General features: G+C 30.3%; 1 protein-coding gene across 4 annotated transcripts in view; it reads right to left on the bottom strand.

Annotated features, from left to right (window-relative positions):
* Positions 1-553: 553 nt before the first annotated feature.
* Positions 554-13,277, bottom strand: part of LOC105147867 (actin nucleation-promoting factor WAS) — a 36,319-nt gene continuing 23,595 nt past the window's right edge. For all 4 annotated transcript variants that reach the window (XM_011059180.2, XM_011059182.2, XM_011059181.2 and 1 more), the window contains 3 exons: positions 7,227-7,601; positions 1,828-2,081; positions 554-1,684 (listed from right to left, as the gene is read on the bottom strand). In XM_011059180.2, the coding sequence (XP_011057482.1) occupies positions 1,833-2,081; positions 7,227-7,601 (624 nt within the window). In that variant the 3' untranslated portion in view covers positions 554-1,684; positions 1,828-1,832. The remainder of the gene's footprint in view (positions 1,685-1,827; positions 2,082-7,226; positions 7,602-13,277) is intronic.

Below are 13,277 nucleotides of genomic sequence, written 5' to 3' on the forward strand. Positions count from 1 at the left end.
GTGGTGAATATTTACCATGAAACAAATGCGTGGCGCTATAGTACGAAGTTCTGTGTTGAAGTTTTTATTAATGTTTTATGCTTACATGCGGGTATTGTTGCTTTTTCTTCAAGTTTGTATATTTATGAGAAATAAACTTAAACTTTTGACCGGTACTGTAATTGTTGAAGAGGTTCCTAACTGAGGATCGAAACGTCCAATTAATTGTTATATACAACAAACTTTAATCACAACAATATCCAGCATTGGCTCTCAAAAGCTTTTTATTTTTATTTGACGCAATAATAAAGATACATAAGAATAAATTTACATTAATAAATATATAATACATAGTTTATAAAAAATGATAATGTATGATAAACTATGTAATAAAATCATAAAATTAAATGAATATTTCGTATCAAATATCAATATATATAAATATTTTATATCAAACCAAATATAATTTTGATCTCATTACTATAATTATAGTATTAAATCTATTATACACATAGTGTGCTAGATTTAAATGTTAAAATGTAAATATGTTTAACTAGTAGATATGTAAAACAAATTTTTTCTAAAAAAATTATTTTATTTTATAAAATTTATACAACGATCAACACATATGTAAATTTAAAATCATTATTTTAAGACTATTTCAAAATTAGTAGTTTTCAAAATATTTATTTTAATATTATTATATCTTTGAGGCTCCTAAGTAATCGCCGTGGCCATATTAAAATCATGACGTCATAGGCAAGAAATAACGCGTAAATTGTGTTACGTGCCATTTGTAAATAAAGATCATTTGAATAAAACAAAATGATGAAATCGCTTTAAAACAATTGTAAAAATAGAAGCTGTCCTTATTCATCCTGACAGTCAATAAATAATTATAAAAAAAGATAAAAGATACGTTTATGTGCTTTTATTCGATGCGCATGTATTGTCTATTTTCACTTATACGTGTCTTCCATCACTTTTTACAATTACTTTAAAATGATCTTATTATTTCGTTTTATTCAAATTGTTTTTATTTACAAATACGTAATACAAATTAACATATTGGTTTTTGCTTCTGACGTCACATTTCAGGCTATGGTAACTATTCAGGAGCTTTAATAATACGTAAAAAGGATTTTAATTATTCATTTTTATGATACATTGTTATTTATTCTTCTAATAACGTTACATATTATCAAACTATTTGTTATATTCAAATGATTTATTTAATTATTTATTTTAAACTAGACAAACATATCATTCTATTTGAAATATTATAGATATAATTGATTTTGTAAAATGTCTTTGAAGAATAATTCTATACATAATTTTAAGTAATTGCAACAAAAATAATTCACAAAACAAAGTTTGTACAAAGACATTTTTTTAAACTCCACTAATTAAAAAATGTTTATGTATTAACACTTATACCAAACACAATAACTTTAGTTTATAAACTACTAAACTACAATTTCTTGCCCTTACCTGCCCTATTCTTGTGTATAATGCCTTTATTTTAAATTTTATTTATAAATAACTCGTTTTAAATATTTTTGTCTAATTTTTATACTTTTCTTCAGATATTAAAATTGAACCATTCACATTACATATTTATATATAGAGAACTTTATTAACGTCTTTATTAATAATGCATTTATCACAGTAGTATGTTATTATAGCCTTTCAATTAACTTTTTATCTGAAAAAAATTGGTGTATACCTTTATTAATATGAAAAATTAATACAGTAAAGATAATATAGTAAATTTGTGTGTGTGTGTGTGTATGTGTGTGTGTGTGTGTGTGTGTGAAATATATAACCCACATAAATTAAATAATTAACCTGATTTAATCATCCCATTCATCGTCATCGGTAGTATCACTAGTGGATTCTTCACTTTCACTATGAATTGCACGAGATCGTTCAGCTAGAGCTCTAGATAATGCATCGGCCAAGCCACCACGAAGTGCAGGTACTGAATTCGATTTTGCTTCGTTTCGAACAGGTTTCAATTCAATGCCTTCACGTATTTGTCGTAGTAATTCACCTCTTGAATCCTCGACTAATGCTGGTTTCATTTCTGTCTTATCGACTTTCTGTAAAGTACAATCATTTACAAACAAATGTACATAACACAATAAATTACTAATGTTTCCGATGTAGTTGAGATTAAGATGGAGATTATTTCATTGTTTTTTAATTTACAAAAAAAATTTGATTGATTTGTACAGTTATTGAAACAAAAATTTAGATGTTATTCTCCATCTTTCCTTTTTTTCTTTTTCTCCTTTTCTCTTTGTCCCTCTATCTCTGCCTGCCTCTCTCTCTCTCTCTCTCTCTCTCTCTCTCTCTCTCTCTCTCTCTCTCTCCTCTCTTCTTTCGTCATTCATTTTTCTTATTTTTTCTTATTATTTTTTAAAATTATAATATATATTTAAGGGGATCCTAAAGCCATCTGTATTACCGATACATCTGTATTACTAAATCGTAATTTTATATAACAATTACTTTTTTCCTCTTTTACAGATTCGAAAATTCTTTTCTAGGATTGAGTATACGCATTAATACGTGTTTATGAAGCGGAGTTTATGGCGAGAACAACAAAACATTTCGGAATTGAAATCTTAAGAAAAATTTTATGTCGGCATAAAATTTTATGTCCATCTTACAGACAGGTATTAATGCGTATACTGTAATCCTGGAGAAGGATTTTCGAATCAGTAAAAGAGAAAAAAGTAATTGTTATACAAAATTACGAATTAATCGGTAATACAGACGGCTTTAGGATCCTCTTAATTCTTAGAAAGCAAAAAGAGCATAGCAGAATAAGCATGTGAAATCGGCCCCCGCACCAATCGAGCAAATTAATGTCATTAGTTGGCACCTTTGAGATATAAAACTTTCCCAAAAATTAGCCTTGAAATTACATTTTTGGGGGAGAATTACGGGGGGGGAGAAAGCGAAATAAAAAAAAACGATTTTTCTCAAAAACAACTAGACTGAATTTATTGGAAAAAATATATGTAAGTAAATGTCATTTAGATAAAGTTTAAGAAAATTTTTTGCAAATTTAATGATTAAAAAAAGGCGTTAAAAAAATTTTCGAATTTTTTATCGAGATTTTATCGAGTGCTGGTGAGCGCCATTTGGCTCGAAGCTTGATTGCCTGCCCGCTAAAAGCTAAAGAACTACGGCAATTCCATTAAAATAAATAACTATAAATAAATAATAACTATATTTGTAAATAAATAACAACTATGTTGCTCCTGTTAATATTCTATTTTTTAAATTCATTTTTATAGATTATTTTGATTGAAAAATGTCTACAGCGTTAAACGTGTAATTACGGTATATTAGCTGTGACAATAAAAAAAGAATTAAAGGTTCAAAAATATTAATACTCAATGAAGGTGAAGCGAATTTTTTTTTAATTATTTAAAAAGAACGATATCCGTCAATCACATTTTGCTGTAAATGTCAGCTTTCTATCCACAAAAAAAAAAGAGGAAGAAATCCGAAGATGAATCTAAATTAGAAATTGATAGAAATCTTCCTTCCTCTGAATTCTTCTGATCCGACATCAAAGTTCAGTTAGAACCAAATGAAGCTATGCCTGAAGTTGAATATATTAAAATTCCTATTCAGAGGACATACGCATATTTCTACGCAAAACTGTTATATTTGTTCTTCCACAAAAAATCTTATGATAATTCCGGAAGAAACTCGAATGCAATCATACATTAAAAAATAAATCTATATATATATATACCAATTATTAATCGATGTTGTAGAAATCATGTAATAAAAAATCGATTTTTGTAAGCTGTTAATCTTTTAACCCGGGAGTAGGCGCGTCTCAAAACTAACGTTAGTAGGAACGTCATTTTGAAATATATTTTTGCACATATATGTGTTATAACTAGAATATATATATAATTATAATTACAGTAAGTAATAATTAATAAGAAAACAAGACTACAAACCCTAACGTAAGTGAGTTTACATACTATTGCGTACTGGGACGAACATGTTCGTCTCAGTTTGGATATTGCATCATTCCTAATTTTTGTCAAACTGCCGAGCTTTTTCATGATTGTTTCCTTTTTTTAATCTGTTACTTGCATTTTCGAACTAGTTTATGGCCAGATCGCGGCCGGGCTGCGAGAGTATAAGAAAAAAAAGAAGACTAACGTAAGTGCGCGCGTTACAGTCTTTTAGAATTTTAGACCAACCGTTACAAACATATCAAATTTTATGTAAATATAAGCGTGTTTATGTAACCTATTTCTGCATATTATACGGAAAAACATTTAAAAACATTTACGTAAAAGTAAAAATATAATAGTGCCAATAAATTGAAAGATATAGATAGAAAATGGAAGAGTACGGCAAAACCGTAGCGCGACCATTCGCAGGTTAAGAAAATATATATATATATATATATATATATAAAATATATATAATATAATTATATATATATATATAATATATTATATGTATATATATATATATATATATATATATATATATATATAATTGTATATAGAGAAATTACAAAGCATACACAAATGGTGAGCAGAACTGTTGTTACTAAGCCTCCCAGAAAACGAAACGAATTACAGATTACAAATTACAGAGAAATTAGTACAATTCCAGAAAGATAAATTTCTTGCTTAGTAAATAACTTGATAGTTTTAAGAAAATAGAAGACAAGAATGATTTGAGTATAATTGCAAAAAAGCATGATTAAAATAATAAACGCAGATTTATTACATAGTAAACGAAGACAATTAAAAGATCAGAAAAATATTGACAATTAAAATAAATATACTTAAAGCATTGATACAAACTTAGTACAGCAGAGCGAAACGAAGAAACTGAAGGGGAAGAGCAGATGGAAGAGAGTAGCATGTTGTAAAATTTTGTGGCAATATAGGAAAACGTAAGAGTCAATATGGACTCAAAAAATTTTAACAGAGGGAGAGAGGGATTTGTGAGTGGTTAAAGAAAATATTGAAAGAAGAGAGATAAGAAACGTCAGAAAGGTAATCCTGCAATGAACAAAGAGGATTTAGAAGGAGTTAAGATGGAGTGCATTGGAAGAGGTCCATTGCGCAATAAAGCAAAGATCTTGGTTTATGTCAGCAACAGCAAAGGGAACTTCGGATATATGAAAAGAGTATAATAGTACGACATCATCAGCATACATGAAGAGTTTGGAGTTAAGTGATATGGACGTAAGACCAGTGGTGAAAAAAGAAAAAAAGAACCAAGAATGGAACCTTGGGAGACGCCGGAGGGGATATTGCGAGGAGAGAAGGAGGAAAAAGGGTTACAAAGAAGGAACACGTTGAGAACAATTAATAAGGAAGGAACATAAAAATGAAAGAGCGGAAGAAGATAGGTCGGAGGAAAGAAACTTTAGGAGAAGCAATTCGTGATCAACTGTATCAAAAGTCCTCGAAAAATCAAGGACAAAGCGATGTTAATAAGAGTCAAATCCGCGTAACACAGTATCAGATAAGTGAAGTAGCTCAGTAGTAGTAGAACTTCTAAATATTACTCAAAGTCATAATCTTGACATATCTCTCCCCCTTCTCTCTCTCTGTGCATGCGCGCGTGTTTGTGTGAGAATTGCCGAAAGCCAGACTGACAATCAGGAATCGAATTGCACTTTCAGAAGAAGTCATTCAATTGATCGAAACAAATATGCTCAAGCAATTTAGCGAGGAAAGGAGGGATAGAAATTGGTCGAAAAGAGGAGAGTGAAGAGGGGTTATTATTTGTTTTTTTTTTATATATTCTAATACAAGTCTCACTGAGTCAAAATTATTTAAATTGATGGAAACTCTCTATCAAATGATAGTGATTCGATATTACTTGACAAAGTCGAATTCAATCTCTTAGAAAAATAGCTTCATGTCTTTACGAGATTATCCAAGGTGTCCGACTGACAATTAAAACCTTCTAAATATTACTCAAAGTCATAATCTTGACATATCCCTCCCCCTTCTCTCTCTCTGTGCATGCGCGCGTGTTTGTGTGTGCGCTTCCATTTGTTATCCAAACTGATTCTATTTGATAGTTAACCAGCTTCTAGACTCAATTACACATATTATTTTCTCGTGCTTAGTATTACCCAGGTGGCAGAGCTTTAAAGTGACTGAGCATAAAACTTAAATACGTGAATAAATAGAAAGTACAAAAAATACAGTTATATTTGATAGAAAGAGTTTCCATCAATTTAGATAACTTTGACTCAATGACTTGTATTAGAACATATAAAAAAAAATAACAAATAGTATTTATTATTCGGAAATACAACGTAACATACTGAATAATGCAAATGAATAATATAAATGGATAATGCCGGCAGTACTGTAACTTTCGAACCTCATAATTCGGTATGTACTAACGAAAGAATACTTTATTATAGCGTTTTGGAAAGCTCTTGAAATAAGCTACAAGAATTCGCAATAAAAAATGGAGAGTTCCATTAAAAAAATGTTATGTAACATAACCCTGACTTTCAGGACTTCTCAAGGTCACTGTCTTTTTTCCCCCTTGAAATCTTAAATGAATAAAACTTGTCTGAAACATTTTTCGAAAAAATTTCTCTTTTTCGAGATATTCGCGTGTATTAATTAAAATGGCCTACCCTGTATATCCACATGATCCCGAAATTCTAGAAAAACTAATCAAAATACTGTAGAAAGTTTTCAAAAAATTTAGTTAAAAAAATTATTTGTACATTTTTATTTGAAGTAGTAATTTTTAAAGTAATAAGAATTTAAATATGACCAATTGCAGACAACGCTTAAACGGCCATCTGATCACGAGTTCACTAAACTATTGTGCATGTGATAGTATTAGCGAGCGATGGTGAACGCGTACTTTGGTGCGCTAATTAATAGAGAGAGAGGGGGAGGGGGAATGGAGGGAGAAAGAGAAGGAGAGAAGCAGAAAATTATAGAGAGAGGAATGGAGAAGAGGGAAAGGAAGGAAGAGAAGGAGGGAAGAGAAAGAGAGAAATAGATACATATATACAAAAATTATGCAAAAGATTAGAAAAGTACGAAAATTCAAAAAATTAGAACAATTGCGTTTTTCTATACAATTATGTTCATATAATTTTATACGAGAGAGAAGATTCTACAGAAAAGGACAGAAAAATAAAATGAGTTATAAAACGAACACTAATTCTCAGCTAGAAATAATAGATTACTCATACTTGTACATACCTTTAAAATTGTACCACTTCTAATAGATTCCATGAGCATTGGTCTAAGATCAGTTATCGACTCCTCATTATTGTTATTAGTAACATTTGTGTTGTTAGAACTATTTGAGTCGGATAAAGGTGGCAGAGGCGGTGGTGTAGGAACGTTCCTACTAATTTTTGAAGGAGCTGGAGGTGGAGGTGGAGGTGGAGGAAGAGCCGGTGCTGATGTTATAGTTGGTGGAGGTGGTCTCGATGGTAAGGTTCTATGTACTGGTGGAACATTCGATAAAGTATTTAAAGGTGTGCTCAAAGTTAAGTTAGATGGCGCACTTGGTAATGCAGAAGATGCACTAAAACGATTTGGAGGTAAAGGCGGAGCAATGCGAATCTGATGCTGAAACACAATATGTTGTTTTCATTTTATTATGTTTAAAATTATATATTATTTTAATATTTATTTTAACATTATATATAATATCAATAATTTAATTATGTCTAATAATGTAAAATGTGCAAATGTAAATATATCAATAAATTATATATTAAGTATATATATAGTAACAGTAATAGTAATAAAAAAAATATGTACATTTAATTCATATATGTATGTATATAAAAATTGTACATAAAGAGATATATAAAAAATAGGATTTTATGGATTTCTATGGGCTATTCTTTGTCAAGTCGGCCATTCACCGTTCCAAAATTGTACTTAACATAGAAAAATCAGCTTGCACACAAATGTAGTTTTATGCATAAACTATCGAAAACCATGTAAACAATTGCAATATTCAGTATGGCGGACATTAAGCAGAAGAAATATGGAAATAAGATAAAAAACGATGCCAGTACTCGTTGAATTAAATTTAAAGTTTGTTTTCAAATGTGTTGCGAACTTTGATTATTAAAGACAAATCTGTTGTAAAATTTTAGATTATTCATTTAAAGTAATGAATCATAATGGACATAAAGATATGAAATAGACAAATCGAAAAGCTCTTTATCTTTTACAGGATTAAGACTATCTATAAGGGTGATTCAGAACACAATTCAGGTGTCCCTGAAAAGATGTATTCCTGACCGAATTCTAAGACGATTTTTCCTTTACAAAAATTTTGTCCTTAGTTTTCAAATTACAAAAAGAAATAGTTAGCATATAACGAGTATAGGAGACGAGCAGGAGCGGCGCTCATGGTTAGACGCAGGCACTTTATGCAAGAGGTGCACATTGATTGAGCGCATTCATACGTTTCTAAAAACATAAAGCGTACATATAATATAAAGCGTACATTATTTTTTTTTTTTGAATTTTTTGTATTTTAATTTTTTGTTCTTTTTTCGTTTTCAATGTGTTACCTTTATGCATATTTTTAAATATGTATTTCAATAACTGAAAGTTTTTTTAAATAATATAGTATATTTAATACAAAAAATATAACTGCCTTAAGAGCCAGACACAAGATATTAAAGCCTGGTCTACAATGTGCTTTTTGTTTTCTGTTTCTTGCTTTTTGCTATTTTTTACATTTTGTTTTTTTGCTTCAATCTGGTTTTTTGTTTTATATCGCTTGAGATAAAAGTTAACGAACTTCGAAAGAAGAAACAAGAAATATATAGCAAGAAATACAATTATCGATAAAACGGTTACAAAGGAAAAAAAAGCAAAAGGTAAAAAAAGAAAATAGGAAACAAAGAGTTCATTGTGGAATAGGCTTAAGGGGATGCTGAAGCCGCCTGTATTACCGATAAAACTAGCATTTTTGACCTTTTGTTCTTGTTGAATTTCTTCGTAGTGATTCACAGAATAAAAATTCCTTTTCCACGATTAAAATGTACATGCTAATGTCGTTGATGTATTTTGTGTTCAAAGCTGGAGAAAATAAAAAATTGCAGATTATTGTATACATTTTTATCTCACAATCAGTATGGCGACCAACGCTGAAGGTAAAATGAATAAAGAAATCTGTAATTTTTTATTGTTTTCAACTTTAAACACAAAATACACCAGCGAAAAGTATATTAGCGTGTACATTTTAATCGCGGAAAAAAAATCTTTATTCTGTGAAACCACTACGAAGAAATCCGACAGGAACAAAAATGTCAAAAACGCTAGTTTTATCGGTAATACAGGCGGCTTCAGTATCCCTTTAATGTGTATAATTTTAATTTACGATTTTCGATTAATTAGGTAACAAACGTTTTGATCCATGCTTGGGGATCCTTTTCAATATAAGTCTGATAAATTGATGATCAAATTTTCGTACAATCCAAACCGCAATGTTATTATGTTAATGTACAGTATTACGGCCACATGCGCAATGTTTTAACAACTATCATTAATTTTCCAGGTTTACTAAACGATCAATATTATGTCAGAAGATTAAAGTAAGGCAAAAAAATATGAATTAGACTCATATGATAATCGTTGGACACATGATTAGAGATGGTAATCTCTGTTTGCAAGTTAGAAGTCATTTGACAATATCTGTTACAAAACATTATTGCCAAGGCATGGAAATAAAATATTGAAGAAAGAGAAACATTATTTCTTAATAAGTAAATCTAAGTAAGCCGACCTAATAATTCCGTGTCTGTTTGCATTTAAGCTAATTTTTTTTGTTTGCGTATAAAGAGCTTGGCGATAATATTTTACAAAAATATGTCGGAATATATTATGGAATTATTATATATAGGTCGGCTTACTTAGATTTACTTATTAAGAAATAATGTTTCTCTTTCTTCAATATTTTATTTCCATGCCTTGGTGATAATGTTTTGTAACAGATATTGTCAAATGACTTCTAACTTGCAAACAGTTACCATCTCTAATCATGTGTCCAACAACGATTATCATATAAGTCTAATTCATATTTTTTTGCCTTATTTTAATCTTCTGACATAATATTGTTCATTTAGTAAACCTGGAAGATTAATGATACTTGTTGGAATATTACACAGGCGGCCATAATACTGTACATTAACATACATAATAACATTAATATTAGGTGTTGGAATTAATTCGTAGTGTTTTACAAGTGATGGGAAGTACTTTCATTAATGTATTTTTTAATGCTCATGTGAAATAAATAACATTCTTTCATTAAAAACGCTACGAATTAATTCCAACACCTAATATATTAATAATGGTTTGGATTGTACAAAAATTTGATCATCAATTCATCGAACTCATTGTACCTTACATTGAAAAGGATCCTAAGCATAGATGGAAACGTTTGTTAGCCAATTAATGAAATAAATTAAAATTATACATTTTAATATGTCTGGCTCTTAAGGCAATTACATTGTATTTGATTTATCTCATTTGAGTCTCAATTTCCATTAAATAGTATATTTCGATACAGTTTACTTAGACCAAATATATGCTGATATTTGAGGAGTGGAGTAAAGCCCTAAACATAATATAAAGCAACAGCGATAAGAACAGCGATAGGAATAAACATAGAATTCTAATTCGTAGGAAATTGTATCGCTATTGCCTATTCCGTGTTTCAATCTGCATTGACATATGCGTTCCCGTATGATGGTTTCATCTGTTTCTATCGTTGTGCTTATTGTCTGTACTTCTATCGTTTTTATTGTTATTTCATATTGTGTTTAAAGCTTAATGAAAGAATTTTCTTCCGTTTTTTTTTGCGAACAAGAAAAAACACATGACCGTATTCATGACTCTATGTGAACTTCCTCCTACTTCTCTCTCCAACGCTTGATCTAGATATACTCTGGCTGGAATTCATAGCCCATTCTTATTTCAAGACTGTCTTAAGTAATGTCTTAAAACGCTAATACGGCCCTTTGATAGTCGTGATTTCTTAAGACTGTACTTAAGACGATCTTGAATATAAGATCTGACTATGAATACCGCCCTCTTCAGGCTAATAGTGTGTGGTGAGGGATAGGAAAAGTTAACAAACGCGGGTCTATCCTAGACAATAATACTGAAAATAAAACGACTTAAGAAATGAAAGAAGAACGTTCTTCATTTCAAGCGCAAAATTATTTTATCACGATCAGATATTTAACAAAAAAAGATAGAATACGTATTCGCAGTAAAAACTTTATGAAAAGTAGAAAACCGAGTACTAATAATATTTTTTTATTCGAAGTACTTAATAAAAGATTGAAGTAAATCTTTAAATTATTTTATATTTTGCACTTTTTGTCCTTTAAATTTATAAAATTTAGTAACGTATTTGTAATCATCCATGACACATATAAAAACAAACTTCAAAGTGATTTAATAAATATTGGCACCGTCTCATTTTATTTCCATATTTTTCAGCTTCATGTTCGCCATACTGGATCTGCCATCTTGAATTTTGCAATTGTTCATGGCTTTCAACAACTTATGTCTGAAGCACGTTTCTGTGCAAGATGATTTTTCTATGTACAATTTTGGAATGGGTGGTCGACAAAGGATCCGTTTCTACTAAGAACACACCGGTCACACGTCGCGGCATCACGAATTAATCAATCAAAACCATCCCATCTGTGTCATGTACATAAGCATAATCCCCCCTCCCCTCTTTCTCTCTCTCTCTCTTTCTCGCGACGCGAAGCGTGACGCGCTCGGTGGGAATACACTCAAAAAATACCTCATGTATGTATAAATATAAATTAACATTTAATTCAAAAACAAAAACATTAATTTATATACAACGAACTAAAAATGTTTTAATTATGTAATAAAATTATCAATGATATTTATAACTTTTATATGTATTAATATTCTTTTCAAAATATTATTTGAAATGATTTCCTAAAAAAGAAATATAATTTATATAAATATAATTTATATAAAATTATTGCAATTAATATTTATTTATATAATAAATTTAATAATTTTTATAATAAATTTTTATAATAAATTTCTCTATCCAACATCGTCATTTCATTACAAATTTTATATAGAATTATATATTTGAATAATTAAGCGATTAATGAATTAAGCGATTTATGCAATAAAAAATAAAAATGTTGGAAATTAATAATGTTATTAAACAGTATGTAACCAATATCAAAACCATGGACTTTTATACACACTAATTAGAATTGTTACTGTTCACTCCGTCGACTTTACAAGCAATAGAAAGAAAAAAAAGTAAACTTGAATTGATATCACGGAGTAATAAGGAGACTAAATTCAAGCGACCGATCCCAAAAAAAAAAATGGACTCGAAACATGGTGTCAGAAAAGTCTATATGGTAGAACAAATTCGAGCATTCCTATCAGAGAAAACTATGAATTAGAGTATTTTCCAATAGTTCGTATATTGTTGCGCACGAAACACTCTGTGATATGTATGTACATGCACTGGCAGGAATAGTGTTCTCTGGTGTTCGGTGCGGCGTTACATATTCATACCGAAGCGCACACGTACGTGTTACTGAAAACGCGGAGGAGACGAGGAGCGCGAAGAGAAAAAGTAGTGGGGGGCGCTCCGATATTCTGTCAGCGCAAGACGCATGATTGAGTGAAAGCGTGATTGGACGTGATGCCGGCTCGCGATGTCCTTTTGTTGTCTCGCACATTTGTTACTAGTACGAGTGAGATACCTTTCGCTCGCCAATATTCATAATAATACTTTTATTATGTACAAAAATTTTTAATACTGTAAAAAATTTTTGTGCATAATTATAACATTACGTGTAATTTTAAAACTCATTGTAATAGCTTTGCATGCATTTATAAATTTCCAGTAACACGTACATGTGCGCTTCGGTACGAGTGTGTAGCGCCGCGCGCAAAACGCCAGGGAACACCATTTCTGCCGATGCGTGTACATACATACATGTGACCTGTGACCACGTGACAGTCAATACTTCCAACTTTTCCCGCAAGACATAATGTATCATCTATATACACGAAGTAAGAAATAAGAGTAAGAAATTGACCAATCACAGTCGAATGTGAGAAGAATAATCGACTGTGATTGATCAATTTCTTATTCTTACTTCTTACTCTATGTATTGTAGATGACATATAATGGCATTAAAATCACATCGGCCCGATTTTCTATGTTTTCCGACACCGTGTTTCGAACTCATTATC

Source organism: Acromyrmex echinatior, chromosome 1 (genome assembly GCF_024713525.1).
Source record: "Acromyrmex echinatior isolate Ae372 chromosome 1, ASM2471352v2, whole genome shotgun sequence".
In the NCBI taxonomy this organism is placed as follows: Eukaryota; Metazoa; Arthropoda; class Insecta; order Hymenoptera; family Formicidae; genus Acromyrmex; species Acromyrmex echinatior.